This window comes from Musca domestica, unplaced genomic scaffold (assembly GCF_030504385.1).
Source record: "Musca domestica strain aabys unplaced genomic scaffold, Musca_domestica.polishedcontigs.V.1.1 8, whole genome shotgun sequence".
In the NCBI taxonomy this organism is placed as follows: Eukaryota; Metazoa; Arthropoda; class Insecta; order Diptera; family Muscidae; genus Musca; species Musca domestica.
Genome location: NW_026712409.1, coordinates 16,201,288 through 16,225,074, shown reverse-complemented (window position 1 = coordinate 16,225,074; position 23,787 = coordinate 16,201,288). Strand labels below are relative to the sequence as shown.

Sequence of the window (23,787 nt, the reverse complement as noted above, 5' to 3'; positions counted from 1 at the left end):
AAACGGCTGCTTTGTAGGAGAAAATATATATATTATGGTAATACTGATCCAAAAACGTTAATTCGTCCATTTTCAACATTAAAAGTATTCTTTTTTAATTTTCCCGCATCTATTTTAAAACAGAAATCACAAAAGTGGCATTTCTCAAGAGATAAGATAGATTCAAAATATGGCAACCCTGTGAAAATGCCTCTGTTGTTATGACACAGCAAAGCTACCAATGTTAACTTCTTTCATGTTAGAAGAATATATATAGACGCATCGACACAGCTGCTGGGACAATGAACTGTCAAACCAATTTTGAAATTGAAAAGGTTGAATGAAAAATTATTAAAATTAGTAAAAATTGTTGAAAATGCATATTATATCAACCTCTGATTGGCATCGTATTGTCTAGTCTAGGTCTTTGGCCTAGTCCTTTTAAAATTCATCACTTATTTAAATTTAGCGAAGTTTTTAAAAGTTTACCATGAAATATTCTCGGCAGAACTTTATTTGTTTCAATTGCGACAAATTTTTAACAATCAATTCTTCAAAAAAAAAATGTTAGCAACATACCTAGAAAACATTCTTTAAAATTCCCTGGAAAATATTGTATTTTTATAATAAACCATTCACATACATACCACTACATACTTTACATCATTGATATTGTTGCAATTAACAACGCATTTTTATAAATATGTTATTCTTTTTTTATTTATAATAATTATTTTATACTCTTTCCGTTATAGTTTTTCTTATAAGTTCTTAAAATTATTATCCAGACATATGGTATTTGTAATTATTATTATTAAATAAGAGTCCTAATTTGTTTATATACCGCGCTTTATGTTTTCAAACTATTGAACAATTGTGCATTTATATTTAATATTTTCCATTGCAAGTCAACAACAAGTACATATTTTTTTTCAAATATTTGTTTTAAATTTCGAGTGCACTTTTTCACAAAAAAAAACCTAAGTGTAGTTGCAATAAAATATGTATATGTATTATTAATAAATTCTCTTTAATATCAATACATGCATATATAATACACATTAAATTGTGTACATTTGATAGTAAATTTACGAATTTTAATTGAATAGCAAACACAAATTAAGTATCAATTAAAAGAAAAAAATTGTAAAACTATTTGAGAAAAAATTGTTGGTAGATCTTTTGTTGGAAAAAAGCAAAAAAAAAAACGACAATTATCATTATCATATGAGTGAACAATTGTTTCATATAAATGCCATGCTGCTAAAATATGTAAAAAATAATGTATAAAAAATTTAGGGCATAAAAGGAAATGAAATTTTACAAAAATAAAGGGGAATGGGAAAAAAGTGTGTGACGACGACGACATGGTGGTGGTTGTTTAATGGATTTTACGCATTTCCTTGTGAATGAAGAAGCAGAAAAAGGAAATATTTGCAGAATTTTGTGATGCTTGAGAGGAGAAACATTTCATACACAAAAAGGTAAAAAAAGAGAACAGATTTAATTAAACTGTTCTGGCATCACATAGGAGATATCATCCCAAGGATGGCGGTAAAGACCCTGTTTCAAACGCTTCTGATCCATGTAATGGCCAATGAAACCTATGCTGCGGCCAAGCACAAACAAGGAATTGATGGCACCAATATTAATGTACTCTTGGGCTTCCTCACTGAAAGTATAGAACGGAACAAATTACTTTATGCTTTTCGATATGACATTCTACCCTCTTACCTGGTAAATGATCCACAGTTGCGCAACATATCTACAAAACAGGTGGCTATAACACCATCGACATTGAGAATCAAATTGGGTTTTTTGCTGGTGGTGATTTTCTCAACCTCCAAAGCATATTTCAATAATGGGCAGGCAGGGAAATTGTCCAACACAAATTCTTTGATGATTTTTACACGAACATCGGGATTGTTGATGGATTTTACACGATGACCAATACCCATGATCAGTTGGCCCTTCTTGCGCATTTGGTTGACGAATTCCATGGGATGCAGGCTGGAGTCATAGGCCTCGGAGAATTGGCGGGCAGCACCATCCAAAGCACCACCAAAACGATCACCCTAAAATAAATAAATCAAATTTTGAATTAATCCAAAATATTGAAAACAATTCGAGGTGAACTTACAATTGTCAAAAGACCACTGACAACGGAGGACACCAAATCCTTGCCAGCACGGGCACACACAATGGTGTTGTGGGCACCCGACACAGCTGGACCATGATCGGCCGTGACCATTAGACACATTTCAAAGAATTTACAGACATAGGGAGGCAAGCATCGTTGGAACCACAACAGCGAGATAACACCACCAATACCAACATCCTTGTTCAAAACTTCACTAATTGGCATGCCGGCATAGATCAACTCCTGACCACGTTCATCACAAATGGAGGTCATAAAACTGGCTGGCTTACGAATCAAACCCAATTCACGTGCCCAGGCATAATCCATGGGTACGGTGGGTGGTGGCACCTCTTCACGTGGAACAATACGACCTGACTTCACCAATTCGGCATAGACTTGTTGCACTAAATCTCCCAACGAATCAAACGAGTCGGGTACATAGGCACCGGCCTCTCTCAAGGCTTTGTTCTTGGCTGTGGCGGTTTCACGATCCGAATTGGCACATGACCCGGCATGTCCAAATTGTACCTCGGAGGTGAACATTGAGGCACAGGTACCAATACACCAGGCCACCAAAGGTTTGGTAATGCGTCCATCCTTCAAGGCAGCACACACCTCATACTCCTCGGTGCCACCAACCTCACCCAGCAGAACAATCAGCTTGGCATCAGCATCGTTTTGATAACGCATAATGTGATCCATGAATGTGGTGCCGGGATAGCGATCACCACCAATGGCAATGCCCTCCAAAACACCATCTGTGGCCTTCGAAATAATGTTGTTCAATTCATTGGACATGCCACCCGATCGCGAGACATAGGCCACACTACCGGGACGATAGAGTTTCGAGTGCAGAATATTATCCAACATACCACCAGTGTTGCCAATCTTAAAGCATCCCGGTTTAACACCACCCACGGTGGCGGGACCAATAATGGCCACACCCTTCTTGTTGGCAGCCAATATCATTTTGCGTGTCATATTTTCGGGTATACCTTCAGCAATGATGGCCACGGTGCGAATTTGTGGATATTCCAAAACTTCCAAGGTCGATTCGTAGGCCGAACGCAAGGATGCAAAATTCACCATAACATCAACGTCTTTGTGTTTGTTAATGGCATCGGACATTTTCTTGTAGACAGGAATCAGGATTTCGGTGTGACCCCAGTAGAATTTCTGCTTATGATCACCGGTGAAGGGGTATACCATGGCAACGACGGAGGGTTCATCGCGTCTATGAGGAAAAGGGAAAAATGTTTTCGAGTGATTCACAAAAGATTTTAACAATTTTCGGAAGAAAAAAATCTCAAGGAAATGTTCTTAAAAAATATAAGGGGGTTCTCTAGGAAAAAGGCATGATGCTCATCTTTCAGAAAATCAAGCTAAAAAAACAATCTAAAAAGATTATAAAACACGCAGACTTCCAAAAAATCTTAAAAGTCCAAAACTAGAAAAATTCTTAAGAATTGACGATTGTCTTCTAGGAAAAAATAAAAACCAGTAAGTAAAAGACAAAAGTTGGGCTGGGCCGACTCTATGTTGCCCTACACTACTATGCATACTTAGTAGAGCTCCCGTAACAAAAGAATTTATCGGAAGCAGATCATGCCACCTATCAATCTTTGGCTTTAGAGCAGTCACAATTTGGTTTCAGACGGTACTAATATATGGGAGGCATATCCAATTCTGAATCGATCTATAGCTACATCTGAACCGATTTTCACCAAATTTGCCGTATTTGCTTCTAGATTGAATTTGGTCGGATGTGCCAAAATTCTGGTCATTTGTACTGATATTAGCCATTTAGAGCACAATTAATCCGAAATCGGTTGAAGATATATATGGGAGCTATATCCAAATCTGAACCGATCTTAGTAAAATTTGGCAGAGGCATTTCCGACTTCTATAAGATATCTGGTACCAAATTTCATTGTTTTTGAATGCATATTACGAATGTGAGGGACTTAAGCACCAAATCGGATGTAACACATATATGGGAGCAATAGCTATATCTGAACCGATTTTCTCCAAATTTGATGTACTTGCTTCTAGACTGAATTCGGTTGGATGTGCCAAAATTCAGGTCATTTTGGACTTATATTAGCCATTTGGTGCACAATTAATGCGAAATCGGTTGAAGATATATGGGAGCTATATCTAAATTTGATCTGATTATCACCAATTTCAATAAGGTTCGTCCTTGGGCTAAACAAATATTGTTTGCAAAATTTCATCTCAATCGTTTAATAAATGCGACCTGCATATTGCTCACAAGAATACATGGACAGATGGACGGACGGACTGTCATGCATAAATCGACTCAAACAAATATTGTTTGCAATATTTCATCTCAATCGGAAAATAAAGGCGACCTGCATATTGTTCACAAGAATACATGGACAGACGGGAGGACGGACTCAGAATGTGATTCTATGAAGATCCTCAAAAGTACCTATGGGTCTTTCTCGCTTCCTTCTCCATGGAAACAAACAAATGCACAAAGACACGATACCCTTACCACCCTCTGGTGTAGAGTATAAAATATATATATCAAGAAAAAATTCTCCAAAAACCCATGCTTGTAGAGTAGGTGGCCCTCCGGAAAATATTTTCAAAAATTCAAGAAAGTCTTGAAGAAAATCTTTTTAACTACGACTTCGGAAATCTCTGCCCCATTTTAATTAGACCAACCATAAAAAGACTTTATAAGCCATACAAAGCAATTTTATTAACTGGGAACAATTGTGGTCCACTATATACTACCCCCATAAATTTTTATAACTTTAAGAAGCTGATGGCCCGCTAGAAAAAATTTGTCAAAATCCAAGACAGTCATGTAGAAAATATTTTTTTAATCTCCGATTATGAAGCTCTTCCCTCTGCAATAAGCTAATATTCAAAAGTCTAGCAGAAAAAAAAAAATACAAATCAAATTTGTTTTTAAGAAAATCTGAAAAAATCCACTACAAAAACTTTTTTTCAGAAATCTTAACGAGAAAGTATTCTTACCTGCAAATGAAATCGAAATCCAACATAGATTGCACGGCACGCTGCTGCATGCCCCACACGATGGCTTTGGTCTTGTTTGTGAAGAATTTACGCGTAAAATTAGCGCCACCATCCGCAACGTCATTGTTGATTTTAACATCATCTGCCGAGATAGGTGGGAGTTTAATCGTTTGTTGGGGTGAACCTAAACCTTTTTTTTTTTTGTTTGAAATTCAATTTGAGGGGTGGTGGGTGGTTGTGTTTGTTTTGTGATTGAAATGATTTTGGTTTGACATTACCACACGCACGCACACACACAAAAATATGAATGATATTGGTTTGGTTGCAATTTGATTTTCAGGGATTTAATAGAATAGAGTTTGGTTTTGTTGTGTAGGGCAGGCATACAACAGGACGATCACGATCATACACGAGACATGGCAATATCAGGATTTTGGATACGGTTACACATACGCACGATACGGAGGAGGACGACGATAACCAAGACGACGACGACGACGTAGGAGATGATGATGATGATAACAGTTCAAAAACACAATTCATCAAACAATTGGTTCGTGGTGTTGGGGGGAAGAGTAGGAGCAAAACATACACAAAGATGGGGAAAAAAGGTGGTACCATAAGAAACAATTCAAAACAGGAATAGGACATAATACAAAACATAATAAAAAAAACAATAACACAACAACAAAAAAAGGTTAATACAAAAAATGTGAAGGTAGAGGGGGAAAGGATGTGATTGTGGATGGTTAGTATGAATATAAAAGTGAGGGTATTGATAGGATATAATGGGCAAAAAGGAAATGATTGGTGATTTGGAAATTAATATAATGTTGATATGATCATTAGAAAAGAAACATTATCCACAAGAATAACATTTGCCAAATTACGTAGAGAGAAATAAAGAGTAAATCAATGACATAAAACAAGAGGAGGATACATATATAATTTTTTTTTCGTTCAAAATAAAATAAAACATGTGAGAAATAGACGAAAAAGATGTAAAGAAATGTTACAATATATTCTTTCTGTATGATTTCATATTAGAGTAGATTTTGTTTTTAAATATGGAAAAAAGGGAATGATATTTGAATGAAAAGATTTCATGCCATGTTATTTAATAAAATTTGTTTTTCCCCATGTGGGGCAGGTACCAGAAGAAATGGTCCGATCTCTACCGTCTTTATAACAGATCTCGTGTTAATGGAAATATTGAGATGTACCAAGTCTGAATGGATAATTATGCATTTTTTGAGCTTCATGGTTACTCAAAATTTTGACCCTTTGTAGGGGAGGTACCAGAAGGAGTGAAACGATATATCCCATTTTCACACCAGATCTTGGGTTAATAAAAATTTTGCGTTGTGTGTAGTTTGAAGAGAACTGAATGCTTATTTGGGATTTTATGATCGTTTTGGTTATTCAAAACTTTGACCCTTTGTGGGGGAGGTACAATAAGGAATGGTCCGATCTGTACCATCTTTATAACAGATCTGGTGCTTAATAAAATATTGAGATGTGTCAAGCCTGAATGGAATCGGGAGTTAATTTCGTGTTAATATGAGCTTCATGAATATTCAAAATTTTTACCCTTTCCGTGACAGGTACTAGAGAGTGTGGACCGATATATTCCATCTTTACACCAGACCTTGGGTTAATAAAAGTATTGAGATGTGTGAAATTTGACGACAACCTGATATTTACATCACATTTTATAAGAGTTATAATTATTTACATTTTGACCCTTTGTGGGGGAGGTACTTGATGGAGTGGACCGATATTGTCAATTTTCGCTCCTGACCTTACACTGATGCAAATATTAAGATTTGCAAAGTTGGAATAAAATCGGATTATCCCTTCTCTTTCTGTGCAGAAAATTATTGTCTTTGAAAATGTTGACATTTTGTGGGGGAGGCGTAGAAAGTGTGGACCAATATTGCCCATCTCCGAACTCGATCTAAGTTTAACAATAATATTACGATGTACCAAGTTTGGATCAAATCGGATACTACCTTCGAGAGTTATCGGGCGCACAACCCAGACAGAAGGGCGGACATCGCTTGATCGACTCCAAATGTCCTGAAACGGATTTGGTCCAAAGAGACCTAGGGTCAAAAACCATTATTTCGATGAGGCCATATAGCTGAGGGTCTAAAAAACCATAAAGTGGGTGGGCCCGTTATATGGGGGCCATACAAATAGGCAATTTTATACTTCAAGGATTGTGATCTACCAAATCTCGATAAATACCAAATTTGAAACCGTTTCGTGGGTAAATGTGACTAGAATTATAAAAATATCGATTGGTATCATTATATGTGCGCTATAGGAAAACGTGGACCTTTATATTAAACGTTCTGCCACCGGAGCTAGAACCCGTATCAATTTCAAATATCAATTTTTAGACAAATCCGTGCAAAAATGTGGCAAACATCATCAAAATACCGAATATCGGGAGGTACCGTTATATGGGGGCTATACAAAAACGTGGACCCATACATATAATGTTTTGCCACTGAAGCTAGGTCCCATTATGACCTACAAATACCAATTTTTAGACAAATCTGTGCAAAAATGTGGCAAAAATCATCTAAATACCGAATTTTGGGAGGTCCCGTTATATGGCGGCTATACCAAAACGTGGACCGATACATCTCATTTTCAATAACAATCATCCTAGACGCAATACAAATTGTTCTGTCAAATAATGTGGGATCTTATCGTGATTTCAACAGACAGACAGACATCTTAGAATTTTATGCTGATCATGAAGGATATATACTTTATGGGGTCTACGACGTATATATGTTACAAACGGAAAGACAAAGTAAATATACCCTCCTTTTCAAGGTGGATGGTATAAAAAATTGTATTTGGGAGGTAGCTTTCTGTAATTATGCCATGGGTGAACACAAACTAATTTAAAACTATAAGAATATGAATCAACGTTTTTTTTTTTCAAATCAAACGTCACTGCCATGGTCTGTATGAAGTCAGCCAGTAAGCCCATATGACGACTAAAATTGCAAGTTGAAAAGGGTCAGGGTTGAAGGGTCAGTCAATACGAATTTCAAAAGCTTTTTATGTTTACAAACACGATCTTTTTCGGAGGATAACATATTTTTTTTTGCGTTCCCGGAAGAAAACCCATTATTATTAATGTTATCATTTCTGGGCTCGAAGAGTTAGACCTCATCCAACAATGTCCATAGACCACATGCTTCCCTGCATTTTCAGCAAGCCTTTGTAGTATGTACAATGAAAATGATCTCTCCCATGCAAAGTTAATAGAGTTTAATTTGTTTTTCGTAATGCACATGAAATCTTTTCTTTATCCTCCTAAATATCGTTCCAAGGTAAATCAAAACAAAGCATAAATAAAAAAGTTGGCTTTGAAATCTTTGCAAGAACTTACCACCACCATTGACACAGTCACCGGTAAGGGTTCTCAATTCTGGTTGGGCATTCTGTCCACCGGGCAATAAAAAGTTTGCCGTTGCAAATTCAGCATTGGCTGCTGTGGGTATGGCACGTTTACCCAATGCCATACCACAAATTGCTGTCATGTGGGTTTCGGGACCAAAAACATGCAAAGGAATACCCAAGGTGCTGCCAAATTCGCGCATCTTGCGTAGGCCCTCCTGATAATTGGGACCAGCACGACGCACAAAAATGGAAACATTATGCTCCACCAACTTGGGTTGGAATTCCCGTAGGGCGGTAATAATACCACGGAAAGTGGCTGCAACATTTGTAAAATTGGCAATGCCACCACCAGTGATCAAAACCTTGCCCTCAGGATGTTTGGGAGATGAGGTCATTAAATTCAAAATGGTCTTGGCATATTCATAGGTTTGTTGTTCCGAGGGAGCGCCACTGTATTCGCCATAATTGGCCAATTCAGCGGCACCACCTAAATCACAAATTGTATCCGAATAGATGACACTGGCACCGCCACCAGCAACCATGGTCCAAATACGGCCATTTCTGTTCAAAATTGTTAGCTGCAAAGGGCGAAAAGCATATTTAATACAAAAATATCTCATAGTGTGGAGATTTGTTACCTTCAGCGAAGCCCCACTCTTGGCATCCAAATCAGCAATGTAGGCTTCCTCGGGATAAGCATCACGACCAAATGGTGGGGGATACTCAATATCACCCCATTTAGGACGGCAAATGAAATCAGCGGTTGAGTCCAGCTTAGCCGCCAAATCCAATATATACAAATCGGTATCGGTAACTACCAGGGGATTAATTTCCAAATATGTAAAATACAATTCCACATAGGTCTTGTAGAGGGCATTTACGAAATTGGCAACACGTTCTTTTTTAGCAGCAGGCACATGGGTCAAGAGTTTCTCATTGATATCGGCCAACGAGAGGTCAGTGTTGACGGGCACTTCCAATTTCAAGGCCTTGGCATCAACGTCACCAATATCAACACCACCTTGGTGATAGAATAGTATGGTGTCAGCCGAACGATGGGAGTAGATGCAGACATACATTTCTTCGGCCTGTTGAGCATGAGGAGAGAGAGGGTAAAGAATTAAGAACTATTAAATATATTTGAGCCTTGATACTTACATCTGTGTGTGGTACAAATGGTTCTATGATAAAGTTCCTCAATTTGCCAACAGCATTGCCAATCTGTTGATCTTTGTTCATACGTTCGTCAATCCATTGCTTGACTTCGTCAAAACTTTTCTTGACACCAATTAATCCCAATTTACCACGTCTTTTGATAAGTTGATCGGGTTTTACAACCAGGGGCTAGAATTAAACAAAAGTGAAAAGGAAATTTAGAACAATTATTTATAACTGATTTCAAATGACGTCATATCATGGCAACGACGATAATAACGACATTAATCCAAGAGAATAGAGTAACACACACAACATTTTCATATGCGCTCACGCACACACACACGCCTGTTGCAGGCAGGCAAATGCACACATCACCTGATTTATGTCAATAGTTTTGTTGTTATTCAATTTCCATACAAATATTTATATAAGTTGACGCCGTCAAGAGGAAAGCAGCTCCAACACTAGCTTATTAAATGGAATAATTAATAAAATCAAAATCTCGCCATTGTCTTATTAAAGATTACATATTTTTATTTTCCGGAAGGAACTTTTAATCCAACTACTACTGGCGTCACAAACCACTATCCACCATTCAATGCTTTTCAGTTTTTTTATTTCGAAAAAAAAGGCAACAAATTCTTGATTTGAATTTTGTTTGGCCTTAGCATTATTTTTAATGTTAATTTAATTCATTTTATTTAATTCAGCCTTGTCTTAATATATACTAGGTACACATTCTTTAAAAAAAAAGAATTTTGATATTTAAGTATGCACGTAGCAAAAGAAAGCGAGATAGAGAAAGAATCTAAGACAAGTACGTATGTATTTTTTATAATAAATGTATTATAAACATGTCATTGATCCCCGATGTGATTCATATTTAAAGCAATATCTTAAAATAAATCTTTAGATTTTAACCCGAAATACTTGTTTAAATATGAATATATTCGAAATTGATAGAAATCTCAATTGAATAGGCTTATTACGCCGTAAAATTGTATATTGGGGCCATTTTAGTTAGGCTCCCAAAAAAATGGATGAGGAATTGGACTCCAATTCGAGTAGAGAGCATATAAATGTCCAATTATTAAACTAGACGACTCATAAAATGACTTGATAGGCGATTCAAATTCAGTCTATTAACCGAGAATAATTATAGTCCGCTTACAAATAATACCATCCATACATTTTGAAACTGTTGAGGAATCCGAAAATTCTTTCTACGCTTCCCAAGCGGTTGTTTTCTTCAACGATGTCCTCCTCTCTGATGAAATATATATTGATTATAAAATTTGGCATGATTTGTTTCGGCTAAGTATCTTTGAATTTTCGAGGATTTTAGCTTTTAGGCCACAATATCCAAGTCAGGTAAAAATTTAAATTTCGGGTTTTAGTTTTCTCTAAAAAATTTTCGATATAGTTCTATTATAGATCTCTCTCCCCTATAACCATGTTTCCTGACTAAAAAAACGATAAAGGCTTCAGACATATCTTTAACCAAATTAATTGTGGTTTGGGTCAGATTCCCACAGAATGTGAGCCCGCACTGGAAAAAATGTCCATATAAATGTTAACATTCTCTAAATATTAATCAAAGACGTCAAGAGGTGTTTGTTCTTGAGCTAAATCAAATTCTTTAACGATTTCCTCCTCTCTGGTAAAATCCATATTGATTATAAAATTTGGAATAATCTCTATCGGCTAAGGTATCTTGGAATTTTCGAGGATTTCATTATAGACCTCCCCTAATTGTGGTTTGGGTTTCTGATTCACACAGAATGTGAGCCCCCACTGGAAAAAAAAATGTACAATATTAGACCATTATTTTTCTAGTGTCCACCTCTAATTGCTATAGCCGCCACATAACGGTAATCCAACCCCCCAATGTAAAGAATGTAGAAGATTTAAGACCAATTTTTACAGCAGAACTATTTGTAGATGAGTTTCTAGTCCCGAAGACGTCCAATATAAGATCATTAAATAAAATGGTCCACTCCTGATTTTCGTCATTTTATTTTGTCATAAGCCGCATATAGCATATCTTAGGTGTTGAAAGAAGATCTTAGTCAAATCCCCTCATTAATTGGTATTCTGAAGGCACCTTTTCAAATTGAGTGGGCTTCAATTGGGTATTGTTTGGAGCAATTTAGAAGCTACCGACAATATAATGTAGGATCAGTGAGTCTATGGTGGCAATCTACATAGGTCTATATAGACGAGCTGGAGGCCCAGGGATTCTACATAGACGAACTGGAGAGCTAGAGTTTGTATTAAGACGGCAAACATGAAGGGCAGGCGTTTTATAAAGACGACATGCAGGGCCAGGGTGTGTGCATATAGACCAGCTGGACGGCTGGGAATCTACATCGACGAACTGGAGTGCTAGGGATTCTCTAAAGACGACACGCAGAGCTAGGGATTCTATGCAGAGGCGTTGGAGTCCCTGTGAATAGGTATATAGACCAGCTTTTCGGCTAGGGCGTTTAAATTTAGACAAGTTGGAGGTCCAAGGAGTTTACATAGCCGTGCTAAAAAGCCAGAGATGAAATACGCGGGCAAGCTGGAGCATGTACATGACAAGGGTCGATATATAGAGGAGCTTGAGAGTCTACATAATATAGCTTGAGGATCAATTTATGAAGGCTAAATGCAGGCTCAGGAATTGTAAGGAGACAAGCTGGAGTTATAGATAAGTTGGAGATACATGAAAGCTTCATATAGACAAGCTGGAGACGTAATGAAGGGGTTTGGGAATTTATGAAGCCGAAATGCACGTACAACACAAGTGACCTAGAGTGTATAAATATAGAAAAGTTGGAGGACTAAGCTGGATTGCCAGGGACTCTTCAGAGTCGGGCTGGATATCCAGGGAGAGTAAATATGGACCAGCTGAAGGCTGTATATAGAAAGGGTTGATATACAGAGAAGCTTGGGTCAATGATTTTATAATTGTTTATGGTATAAGTTGCTTTGGCAAAACCCCTATCCATGGTCTTAAATAATCCAAGGTGACGCAGTTGGCATCTTGGCATATCTTATTTACTGATATATTATAAAGGAATGTCAGAACATCACTGTAATCCTGTCGTCGTTTTTTATAATTTAAAATTAATAAACCATGCTTGAATGCCCCGAATTCGTTTCCTTTGCGACCTTATTAATATATCATTGATCGTAACTATAATTGTATGACAACTTATATCGACAATAGTATGGCGTGATACCTTTTTTGAAAGAAAAAAAATCTATTCTTATCTTTTCAATTCCAGTGTCAACATAATAAAACTAATTCGGTCACACCTCCAAAACTTCTATGGGGGGTAAGTAACAAATGGCATAAAGAATAAGAACATGTGCAGCTCGGAAGAGAGCAATTCTTATCATTTTCACATATTGAGATGGATGTTGTGTGTTTGTCGAATTTTTTCTGATAATAGTATCATTTTTTAAATGACAATTAATTAAGTACACACACACACACACATACTAAATAACATGAGAAAATCTGTTCCGATCTGCGATGAGAGAGAAAAAATGCCAATAAAAACTGACTTCATGGTTGTTTCTATATCTTTCTGAGGCAGATTATGTTTGTTTAACAAGCCGGCTGTGTAGCAAAAAATTCGAATTTAATGCTTGAACTATATTAAGATAATTTCGCTCATTCTCATGTGGCTTCGTTCTTTCATCATGACAATCGAACTGTTGCTTGGCGCTGAAATTAATCAAAATGAAGCAAATAAGCATTTAACTATAAACAAAAGCGTGTGCTGTTAAAAATCAACCTCTGCTGTTCCTCCTCTGTTTTTTTTTATGATAGACAACATCTGTTTGCCTTTCTGCCTGTGAGTTGAAATATGGCGTGGTATACCTTTCGATTACAATTAAACTATAAATTATGGCGAACCAGAGAGAGATAAAGCATTCTGAAATTCAAAACAAACTTTAATTGGCAAAGCCGGCTATTTAGTTAACCACACCATAGCATAACATAGGCATGCGACTGCAGCATGACAGACAGCCCAGACAGCTGGACAGTCGTCTGAGAAATTGTATACCCCACCCTAAGATCACGAAGTAATAAACATTTAACCTTCAATGGATCAGGCGAGCAGTGTGAATGAATTTCAAATGTTGTTGAGAAATTGCCCCTCGGTCCGCTTGGAGACAAGATCTAGAAGATTTAATCTAAAGGTCGGTCACATAAATATATTAACACATTAAATGTCGAACAATTTCAATAGAAAAACATAAATATTTATCTTCTACAGAAAATCCAAAACTTTTTCTTTTGAAACAAACAAAAACTTATTTGTTATCTTTCTTTGCAAGAACACAAAAGATATGCAACTCTCAGTACATCAAAAAAATTCCAATATCTTCTCTACAATACAAAAAAAAATTGATATTTTTTTGTTTGGCCAAAACATAATCATTTCAATGCAGCGTGTGTGGAAAACTTATCACCTACTCCGGCGTAATAAAGCTTAAAATTTATTATGGCCCCATAACAACAATGATGGGTTGTGATTACCGGTAGTGGTTGTAGTACTTCAAGCAGCAATTGATGGGAAAATACAATCTTTATCTACTCTATATATTTATATTTTGTTATGAACCTTTGAAACGTAGAAAAACAATTATTGTTTTCATATATATTATCATGTTACGAAAAATTGAAATGAATCATAGAAGCAGAAAATGAAAAAGCGAAGTTTGGCAGGGTTGAATTTTATATTCCTTTAACATGATGAAAATTTATTGACTTATGAGAGGGACTTTCTAGCCCCGAATAATAAGAAATATGGAAATTTAGAAAAATAATAACTTTATTTGGGCTTTCGACAGTCATCCTCAGGGACATATTTTATTGAGAAAAACAACTGTCTTGTTTCACCGCCTATGCTAAACTGACTGTTGCTTGAAACAAGACTGCTTGCTTTTCTCAATAAAACATTTCTCTCAAGATGACTGTCGAAGACAATCGAAATATTGGAAAATCAAAATTATAAAAATAAAACACTGATGCTTCAATTGACCTCAAGCCAAAAAAAGCTTTTAAGAATTCATATACAACAGATCGAATTCAAAATAATACCTAGTCTTTTATATATTGAGGACTTCAGAAAAATCTCGAGTTGGAGGAGGCCAGGAAGACTTTGAAGATAAGCTGTTGGAGCAGGAAATCGACGAAGACGACGCATATCGGCAGGTATATAGAGTCTAGAGCAGGTCTACTATAGGTAGTCCACATGGACGAGTGACAGGCTAAAGAGTTTATCCAGACAAAATACAGGTCCAGAGATTGTATTGGAAAGAGCTGAATTTTCATGGAGACTGTATATATACGATATGGATGACTAGGGAGTCTATATTCAGAGAAGATAGAAGGCCAGAGTGTATGTACAGAGAAGCTGCAAGACCAGAGAGTCAATATTAAGTAGCAGAGATTCTATTGGGACGAACTGGATTTTCATGGACTCTGTATATAGACCAACTGGATGGCAAGGGAGTCTATATACAGACAAGCTAGAAGGGCAGAGGGTCAATATTGACAAGCTAAAGTGCCAGAGAGTATATACAGAGAAGCTGCAAGGCTAGAGAGCCAATATTGACGAGCTGGAGGGGCAAGGCGTCTATAAGGTCTGACAGGGAGTCTACACAGTCGAGATGAAGAGTTAGAGACTACATAGTCGAGCTAGAGGACCAGAGAGTCTACATAGACAAGCTAGATACCCAAAGAGTCTACATAGACAAGCTAGAGGACCAGAGAGTTTACACAGTCGAGCTGAAGGACCAGAGAGTCTACATAGACGAGCGGGAAGACCAAAAAGTCTACAAAAACGAGCTGGTGGACCAGAGTCCATAGACGAGCTGAAGGGCCAGATATTCCATGTAGACGAGCTGGAGGGCCAGAGAGTCCATATAGACGAGCTAGAGGGCCAGAGCTGAAAGACGAGGTGAAAGTGGCTGGGAGTCTACATAAACGAGCTGAAACGGAGACGAGTTGAAGGGTCAGAGAGTTACAAAGACGAGCTGAAGGGCCAAAAAAATCTACAAAAACGAGCTGGAAGGCCAGAGAATCTGCAAAGACGAGCTGGAGGGCCAGAGAGTCTACATAAGCAAGTTTAAAAGGGCAAGGAGTCTACATAGACGAGAGGAAAGGAGCCTGGGGACTATATAGAAGAGCAATAAAACCCTTTTTGAAAAAAATCATTATTCTCTGAGAATCCAAAATCCATTTTGGCGTTATTTGAAAAGGTTTTGAAGGGAGGGTGACTATAAAATTTTAAATTCAAAGTTCGATATCACTACCAAAATTGACTTGAAAATCCCAGCCAAGAAACTTGTAAAAATTATGAAAAAAAAAAAACATTTGAGTCTGATTTGTTAAAAACATGAGGAGGTGCCTTTATATATGGGGGCTATTGCAAAGTCTGGTTAAACCCGTTAGTGCTGAAAAATATAAAAGGATAACTACTTCGTCTTGGTATGTAAAATTTTCAACAAAAATACTGCCTAGTAGTTAAGCCAGCCTAAGAGACAACCAAGTTGATTTGCAATTGGGATTGAAACCTTCAAAAAAATATATACCGAATAACAGATGGTATTGTCTTATGGAAGCAATGCCAAACAGTGTACCGCTATTGAAAATTTCCGGCTGGAATCAAAAATGCAAAATTACAACTAATTTTGAGGTTTAATTCGTCTGAAATTTTCTAATTTTATTTGCACAGTTACAAATGAGAAAAGGCGATGCTTAACGTTTAGATTGAAATCGAAATCCATATTTTTTCATGCTATATTGTCTGTATCTTCCTTTAGTTTTGAATGATAATCTACATTGCATTTAGCTAACAGCTGAACATTATTAATGTCCGACTTAATCCATGATACCTAACACTAAACAAACTATGCTTTCACTGCTAATATTAGTTTCAACAGTAAAAAATGTATACCCCCCCTCTTAACTAAAATAAATTGTCTTTTATTGAATTTAATATTGATTTATTATGCAAGATAGTGACAGGCAGCAATAGTTATGCCTCAACAACATATTTTTTATACCCTATTATTTGTGTTGTATTGTTTTTGTGCCTTTGGTTTTCTTTCATTTCGAACGTAAACACATCAATACGTTTATGTGGACGATCGCCTTCTCTTAGCATATTATAAATATTTATTATCAATAGCTTTACTCATCGAATTGTGTTTGTAGGTATACATTTCAGATTTTTTTATATGGATGAATGGTCGGTTTCAATATTTGATTATGGCGATTTTTATTTATGTAATATTCGATTTATATTAAGTGTGTTTTATGACTTTAGATGCACATTTCATTCACCTATATTTTAATATTCATTGCTTTACAGGGCAGCATATTTTCTAGATCGATCTAATAAATGTTTTGTAAATGAAAACCTGTTTTGATGAAATTCTATATTCTACATTGTTCATTCATTGATCCATTTGGCTGACTTGTCTACATTGCATGAGATATCAAGCATTCAATTTTCAATTTATTATTAAGGAAAATGCCGAACTTTTAATACACTCCACCATTGGATAAAGAAAACATTTTTATATAAAAGTATCTGAATTCAAACGTGTTCCACAATAAACTACAAATTCCAGAAAGACCGTTTGGGTAATTCTGTTAAACTTTTCAAAAAAAAAAAAAAATGTGGCAAAAATCACCAAAATATTGAATATATGGAGGTACCGTTATATGGGGGCTATATCAAAACCTGGACCAATGTATCTAATTTTCAATACCAATCATCCTAGACACAATTCAAATTGTTCTGCCAAATTTTGAAGCTCTACGTTAAATAATGTAGGCTGTATCGTGATATCAACAGATAGACAGGCAGGCGTACATCGTTAAATCGACTTAGAATTTTATGCTGATCATATACTTTATGGTGTCTACGACGAATATTTAGGGATGTTACAAACGAAATGACAAAGTTAATATACCCTCCTTTTCAAGATGGAGGTTATAAAAAGGCTCCGTCAAATTATGCGGAAATCAATTCAGATTAACATATAAACCCCATATATTAGTTTAATCCTAACGCTCCAAGGCTGTTATACGAAGTCAATAATGATCTTCATTGGTATGATTTACTTAGCACAAATTGCCAATATAAACGTAGATTTTAAGCACTTAATATGTAGTTTGGTATAGAGCATCACACCAAGTCGCCTTAATCCGGCTTTTGTTAATTCCTTACTGTGTGTCTTAAATAATTTTTGTTTATGCATCGAACACTAACTTACCGTATTCAATAGCCAAGGCTGTTCAACAGCCAATTGGGACCAATCGGTTTTCGTGTTGACTGTGGCGAAACGGCATGTCTGGAAACCAGCACCATTGGCATTTAGGTGACGATTTAAAATATCCTTTCCGGTGGCTTCACAAATAGCCTTTGCTGACATGTTGCTTCTTTCTTTTTTTGTGTTGAGTTCTTATGCAAGGAATTGTATGTTTCTTTGGGGGAATAGAGAGTGCGTTAAGTGTTATTGGCGTGCTGGAAAATAGAGAAATGTCATTATGATTTATTAATTTTGCTATTTATAAATTCAAAAACTATCTCTATGCAATTGGAAATTATTCAAATGACCTTTGGCGCTGTGAAACTATTAAAAATTCATAGTTATTTAAAAGAAAAAAAAAAACGAAAGAAATACGTTATAGAAAATTATTGATAATTGTTAATGAATGCGTTACGACAAAGTGGCAAGATCAGGCAACACAGCAGCAGCAACAACAACAATGAAAATGATTGTTATCAGCAACACAACACCACTGACATGATGATGACAGTCACCAACATCATCTTCATTGTCGTTACACAAATGCAACGGTAAAAATTTCTCTTTTTTCGTTCATTTCGTTTTTTTGGCGCTTACGACACAACTTTCAGCGCATTTTTTTGATTTTGTATAAATTAACGCCACACAATTCCCCACCAAAAAAAAAAAAACGAAAAACTTGTCAAAGCAACCGCGGATAACTTTGATCAAAAATCCCCCTTCTGTCATATTAGGTAAACAGAAAATAAGCATTTCTTCCATGTCATGTATGTGCAAAGTTTAAAAAAGTCGTATATTTTCTTCTATTTCCCCAATTCTTCGTCTTTTTTAACATTTCTTTTTAAAACAAAGTTCACACACAAACACTTGATTGAGGCGGCTTACCGCGCAACGAACCGTTTCTTTTATTGATTGTTAAGTGCTGGCGACTGACAAACAGAGCTCTCAACAGGTGACGAAGCTCCAACACGATCCACACCTTTGACGAGTTAAATTAAAACTGAATGGTGTTGTTTGCTTGAGTTTAGTAAAAACTGGCATTCCTAGCACTGGTAGGTGGTGGCGCGAGCTAAACGTTGCTCTGTTTGGTGTTGTTGTTCTTCTTCATTAACTGACAACGTCGTCGTTGTCGTGTAGTTGCGAGAGAGCGGCTGAGATTTGTTATTCTTTTCGCTGACAACAACTTTTTATTTGTACTCCGAGTTTAGACAGGTTTTTGTTGTCATTATTCGGTCATTCAAGTGCAAGGTTACCAGATGTGTTTTTTTTTTAATCCCAAAAGTAGGACAATGCAAATTACTTGTATTGTGAGTCATTTGATAAACATCTTATTAAAGATAGCTTAAAAGATAAAATTATATTGAACATTTTACGAAAATATATTATTTTTGTAGTATAATCATAGGTATCTCCTATGAAGAATAAAAAAAATATTAAAGATCGAAAAAATGTATGTGGCATTTATAAAGATTTGTTAAGTCATCTGTTGTCTTTTATGTGTAATAGGTTTAATAAAGACCCAACTACTTTTACATCTCCCAGAGGTAAGATATTATAGACTTTTATGTTTGCTTTTTTCAGAACATGCAAGAATCTACCTGTTTTTGCAATGTTTCGATATCATAATGGGGAAAATCAGTTATCGTAATAATTTTTGTCCAATCTTGCTGTTCTAGAACAGAACAAGTAAAAACCAATTGAGTTCGCCAGGGCCAAAATTTAAATACACTACCCGCCAAAATGTGGACCATATATATCATGTTCCGTCACATAAGCTAGAATATATTTCGAAATACAAATACCAATTTTTAAAAAAAATTCGTGGAAATAACCCATTATGAACTACAAATACCAATTGTATGTTATATGGCAAAAATCATCAAAATACTGAATATCCGGAAGCTAAGTGATAGTGTGGTGATAATTAAACTCTGCGTCTCAGAAAATCGACAAATAATAAAAAAAATTAATTTATTTATTAGAGAAAATATCTGGACAGAGTATACGATGTTGAAAGAGCCTCCAATCCTACCCAGGAGTTATTAAGCATGGATCCTATGACAAAAGGTTTTTTGCCCAAGCGATGATCGCCAGCCGGAAGAATTTTATAAAAATTAAATTCTTTTGCCATTTCTTCTAAATCCTACGACCAGACTTATAAACGTTTTCATCTCTCTTCACTTGTTATGCGTTCGCCATATAGTTCAATTATAGCTCAGATGTTATAATCACTTTCACTTTTAAAATCCATCGATGATTTGTAATTGACTTGGAGTTCAAAAGTCCAATATCATTGGATGTTTTAACCACTTATTTATTAAATTTAGTTGTAAATTGCTTACAAGCAACTACACAATGCTGGGATGGCTTTGGTACATTGGTACAGACGTATGAGGTAACAAGTAAGTGAACTTTGTGATAAGGTGTGCATTATTTGTGCGCTTATTTCATTGGCATTTCATTCAACTTCTAAAAATAATGCAAACATCCGACGATACATCGCAGCCAAAGGCTTTAAGATTAAGATTCTTATTTGGGACGAGTTCACACTGGCAATTGAGTCGGCCTCTACACTAAAGCCTTGTTTGCAACGAACACGTTTTCGTAAAAAAACATTATTTAGATGGTCAATTCCTTTGATTATACGTCAAATAATTGAAAAATCGTGGTAAAATACGTAATTTAAGGGCGTAGAGCGTTTGAAATACCTTTGTTCCACAATGATTTAATTTTTAAATTTAATTTTAAACAACACATTTCCCCCAATCTTCCAATTCCCCAAATTGTGTTTCAGTGGTAACATTTGTATTTGCCCCCACCGGTTTTGTTTACATGTTGATTGTTATCATAGCCTGTAAGTGTATTTGTAGGCAACGCACAGTAATCATGCATGCATACCTTTAATAATTTACTACCGTAGTTGTTGTTATTACTATTGTAGTTGGGATGTCGTACGATGTCGTTGCTCTTTATATTGCTCGCGCAAACTTCCTATGTACTTAGCAAGGGGGAAGGGAGCAATAGCAAAAAATATTTTTCAAAAAAATTTTGCCCACAATTCAAAAAAATTACTTATTTATATTTTTATATATATAAAAAATAATAACAGTTCTTTTAATTATTGTGCGTTTAGCAACACAAATTGAAACGTTTGAAAAAAGTCTACTCAGAGAGTTGCATTTCGATGTTTACGATCTCTGATCTGATATTGAGAGGGGGAGAGAGAACCGTTTGTTTTCTCAGTTATTATTAGAGAAACACACCACCAATCGTGTTGCTGGGTTCAATCGGATGATGTTTGTTTTGATGTGCCGTTCAAATTCATGGGGGGTGAGGAATCAAACGAAAACCGGTGTAAATGGGAAATATAAACAAAAAAATCAGAAGGTGGAATTGATTGGTATTGAAAATGCCCTACAATGAAAATAAAAATGCTATTTTCATGGAAAATATTTAACATAAACACGAAATTGCAAGGATGACTAATGTGCTGGCCAAATTCTCTAACGAAATTCCCACGAAAACAAAATAAAAACTATGACTAATTACCCACTCTTTCAAATTATTCCAGCAAATAAATAAATGTTGCCAAAAAAAACTCTCGGTAATTATTTATTCTTATCTCTGGGAAATAATGGCTTCGAGTGTGGCACGCCAGATGAAATATAAACAAAACATTCGTAAACAAAATAAAATAATTTAGTCTTTCTAAGAGGCCCCCGCTAGGTATTGTGTTTTATATGAGTTTTGTCACCTGTCATAATATGGTTCAAACGTGATGTTTAAATATTTACATATGGACGTTTGTTGTTTGATAATCTGTAAAATTTAATTCATAAAATATATTTATTTAAAAATACAACATTTTTTACCGATTTTTAAACTTAGTCAAGGTAGGGTGCTGTCAGATACCGCAAAACAACAAATAGGAAGAAATCAATTTTCGTCACACACACTCTGAGAGAGGGCAAAAGAAAATATAAAGTGTGAGTACACACGTCATACCATAACGATCAAATGGTGCAAAAAAATTATGAAAAAAGCCGACAAGTCTACACGCTCATGGCATGGCTACATACAATGACAATACGCAGCTTAAAACGTGTAAAAATCATTCTTTTTTTCTTGTAGTTTCGATATATTACAAAATTTCTTTTGCAAGCCAAAAGTGAAAGTCATCGTTTGCATAAGCCGAACTTAACACGCACAAACAAACAAGCAAACACTCGAGAAAGATTCACTGAAATCCAATTATTACCGATAGCTAAAAATCAATAAAATTACACAAGAAAAATTATGGAAAAAACTACTTTTTTAATAGTTTTCTTTACTAAAGACAAATAGTCAAAAAATTACTTGTACATTAAATTTTATGGAAATTATTTATTTTTAGGTCCAATACACGATTTCACCATGGTCTTTATTTTCGAATTGTATATGATTCAAATATATATTTAGTTGTTGTCACCGAAAAACCACTATTTTAATTTAAAAATTAGATAAATTTGGTATACTAACATTTTTCTATTTGCAGAGCTGTCGTTTTTGTGTATTTATCGCACTTAAATTTTTTTATTTTTGCAAATCGACCACTGAAAACGAAGCCAAGTAATTTTTAGTAACGGCGGCATAGAATAATACTCCGACGCAAGAAAAGGATTACCACAAATCGATTTTCCAGTTATCGATTGTGTTGTAACTAGAGGGGAGTACACACCATAGTTTTTGCTCTTGAAAAGTGCTGTCACAAATGTATTGATAAATGAACTCTATTACCCCGGGCTTTAATAAGCACTGGACAATTGTTTACAAAATGTAAAGCATCGGCGTTCAGTATTGCGTTGCAGTAACAATCAAGTATCTGAAACCGTAACCGATTTTTCTTCATGTTATCGGAAGTATAGTAATTATTTGTTGATTCTGAAAAATAACTAATAAAGGGTGATTGTTGAAGAGCTTTAGTTGAAGATCTGGACCCGACCAATTGTAGAAATTGCTCTATTTCAGAACTGCAAGAATGTGAAACTTTTTACTACTGTAACCGATGTTTACTTTATGATATCGAAAATAATTCTAAACTAGAAGATTCTTGCAGGTTCTAGAACAGAGCAAAAACTAGTAGATTCTTGCTGGAACAGAACTTTGAAGGTTGTTATGATATGCCTTTTTTATGAATTTTTACAAACTAGAATAATTTTTCATTCAAAATTTTCAATTCAAGAATAAGTTTGACAGTTCATTGTCCTCGCAGCTGTGTCGATGTGACTACCTGTGTTCTTCTACCATTATACGCACCAAGGAGAGGGAAAATTTTTTAAGTGCACGATCAGTTTTGACTAAGAATTTGCTTAAACATCCATTGCTTCAGTTAATTTTACGTATAAAAATTATTTTTAATATTATTGAATTCAGTTAAAATAAAAATGGCTATTCGGATTGTTCTCTAAAGGTGAGGGCATCATGTCTAGGCATAGTGTCAAATTATAAGGGGAAACGACGGCAGGATATGAGTGCGGATCTGACATTCTTTTATGATGTGTCAAAAAAAAAAAAATATGCCATGCGAAGACTTCAAGCTTCTTATTTATCTACACCATAAATTCCCCTCTAAGTTATCGAATAAAATAGATGCTCTGTTCCAAAACCTGCGAGAATCTACTATTTTTGCAATTTTTTCGATATCATAAATGGAAAATCATTTGTCGTAGTAAAAACTTTTACATTTTTACAGTTCGAGAACGTTTAACGTT

The 23,787-nt window shown here is 35.6% G+C and overlaps 1 protein-coding gene across 4 annotated transcripts; it reads right to left on the bottom strand.

The window, feature by feature from the left end:
• Positions 1-969: 969 nt before the first annotated feature.
• Positions 970-22,663, bottom strand: LOC101891858 (ATP-citrate synthase). Of its 4 annotated transcripts, none has more exons than XM_005177031.4 (9): positions 22,556-22,663; positions 18,002-18,252; positions 9,713-9,898; positions 9,193-9,642; positions 8,544-9,132; positions 5,129-5,318; positions 2,120-3,353; positions 1,714-2,054; positions 970-1,651 (listed from the first exon to the last, which is right to left on the bottom strand). In XM_005177031.4, exons 2-9 carry the CDS (start codon positions 18,158-18,160, stop codon positions 1,483-1,485), a joined length of 3,318 nt encoding a protein of 1,105 aa, XP_005177088.1. In that variant the 5' UTR covers positions 18,161-18,252; positions 22,556-22,663; the 3' UTR covers positions 970-1,482. The 4 variants fall into 4 exon arrangements, with proteins under 4 accessions (XP_005177088.1, XP_005177087.1, XP_019895636.1 ...); XM_005177030.4 differs by lacking the exon at positions 22,556-22,663 and adding an exon at positions 18,935-19,094; XM_020040077.2 differs by lacking the exon at positions 22,556-22,663 and adding an exon at positions 18,935-19,094 and having other exon boundaries at positions 5,129-5,270.
• Positions 22,664-23,787: the final 1,124 nt, after the last annotated feature.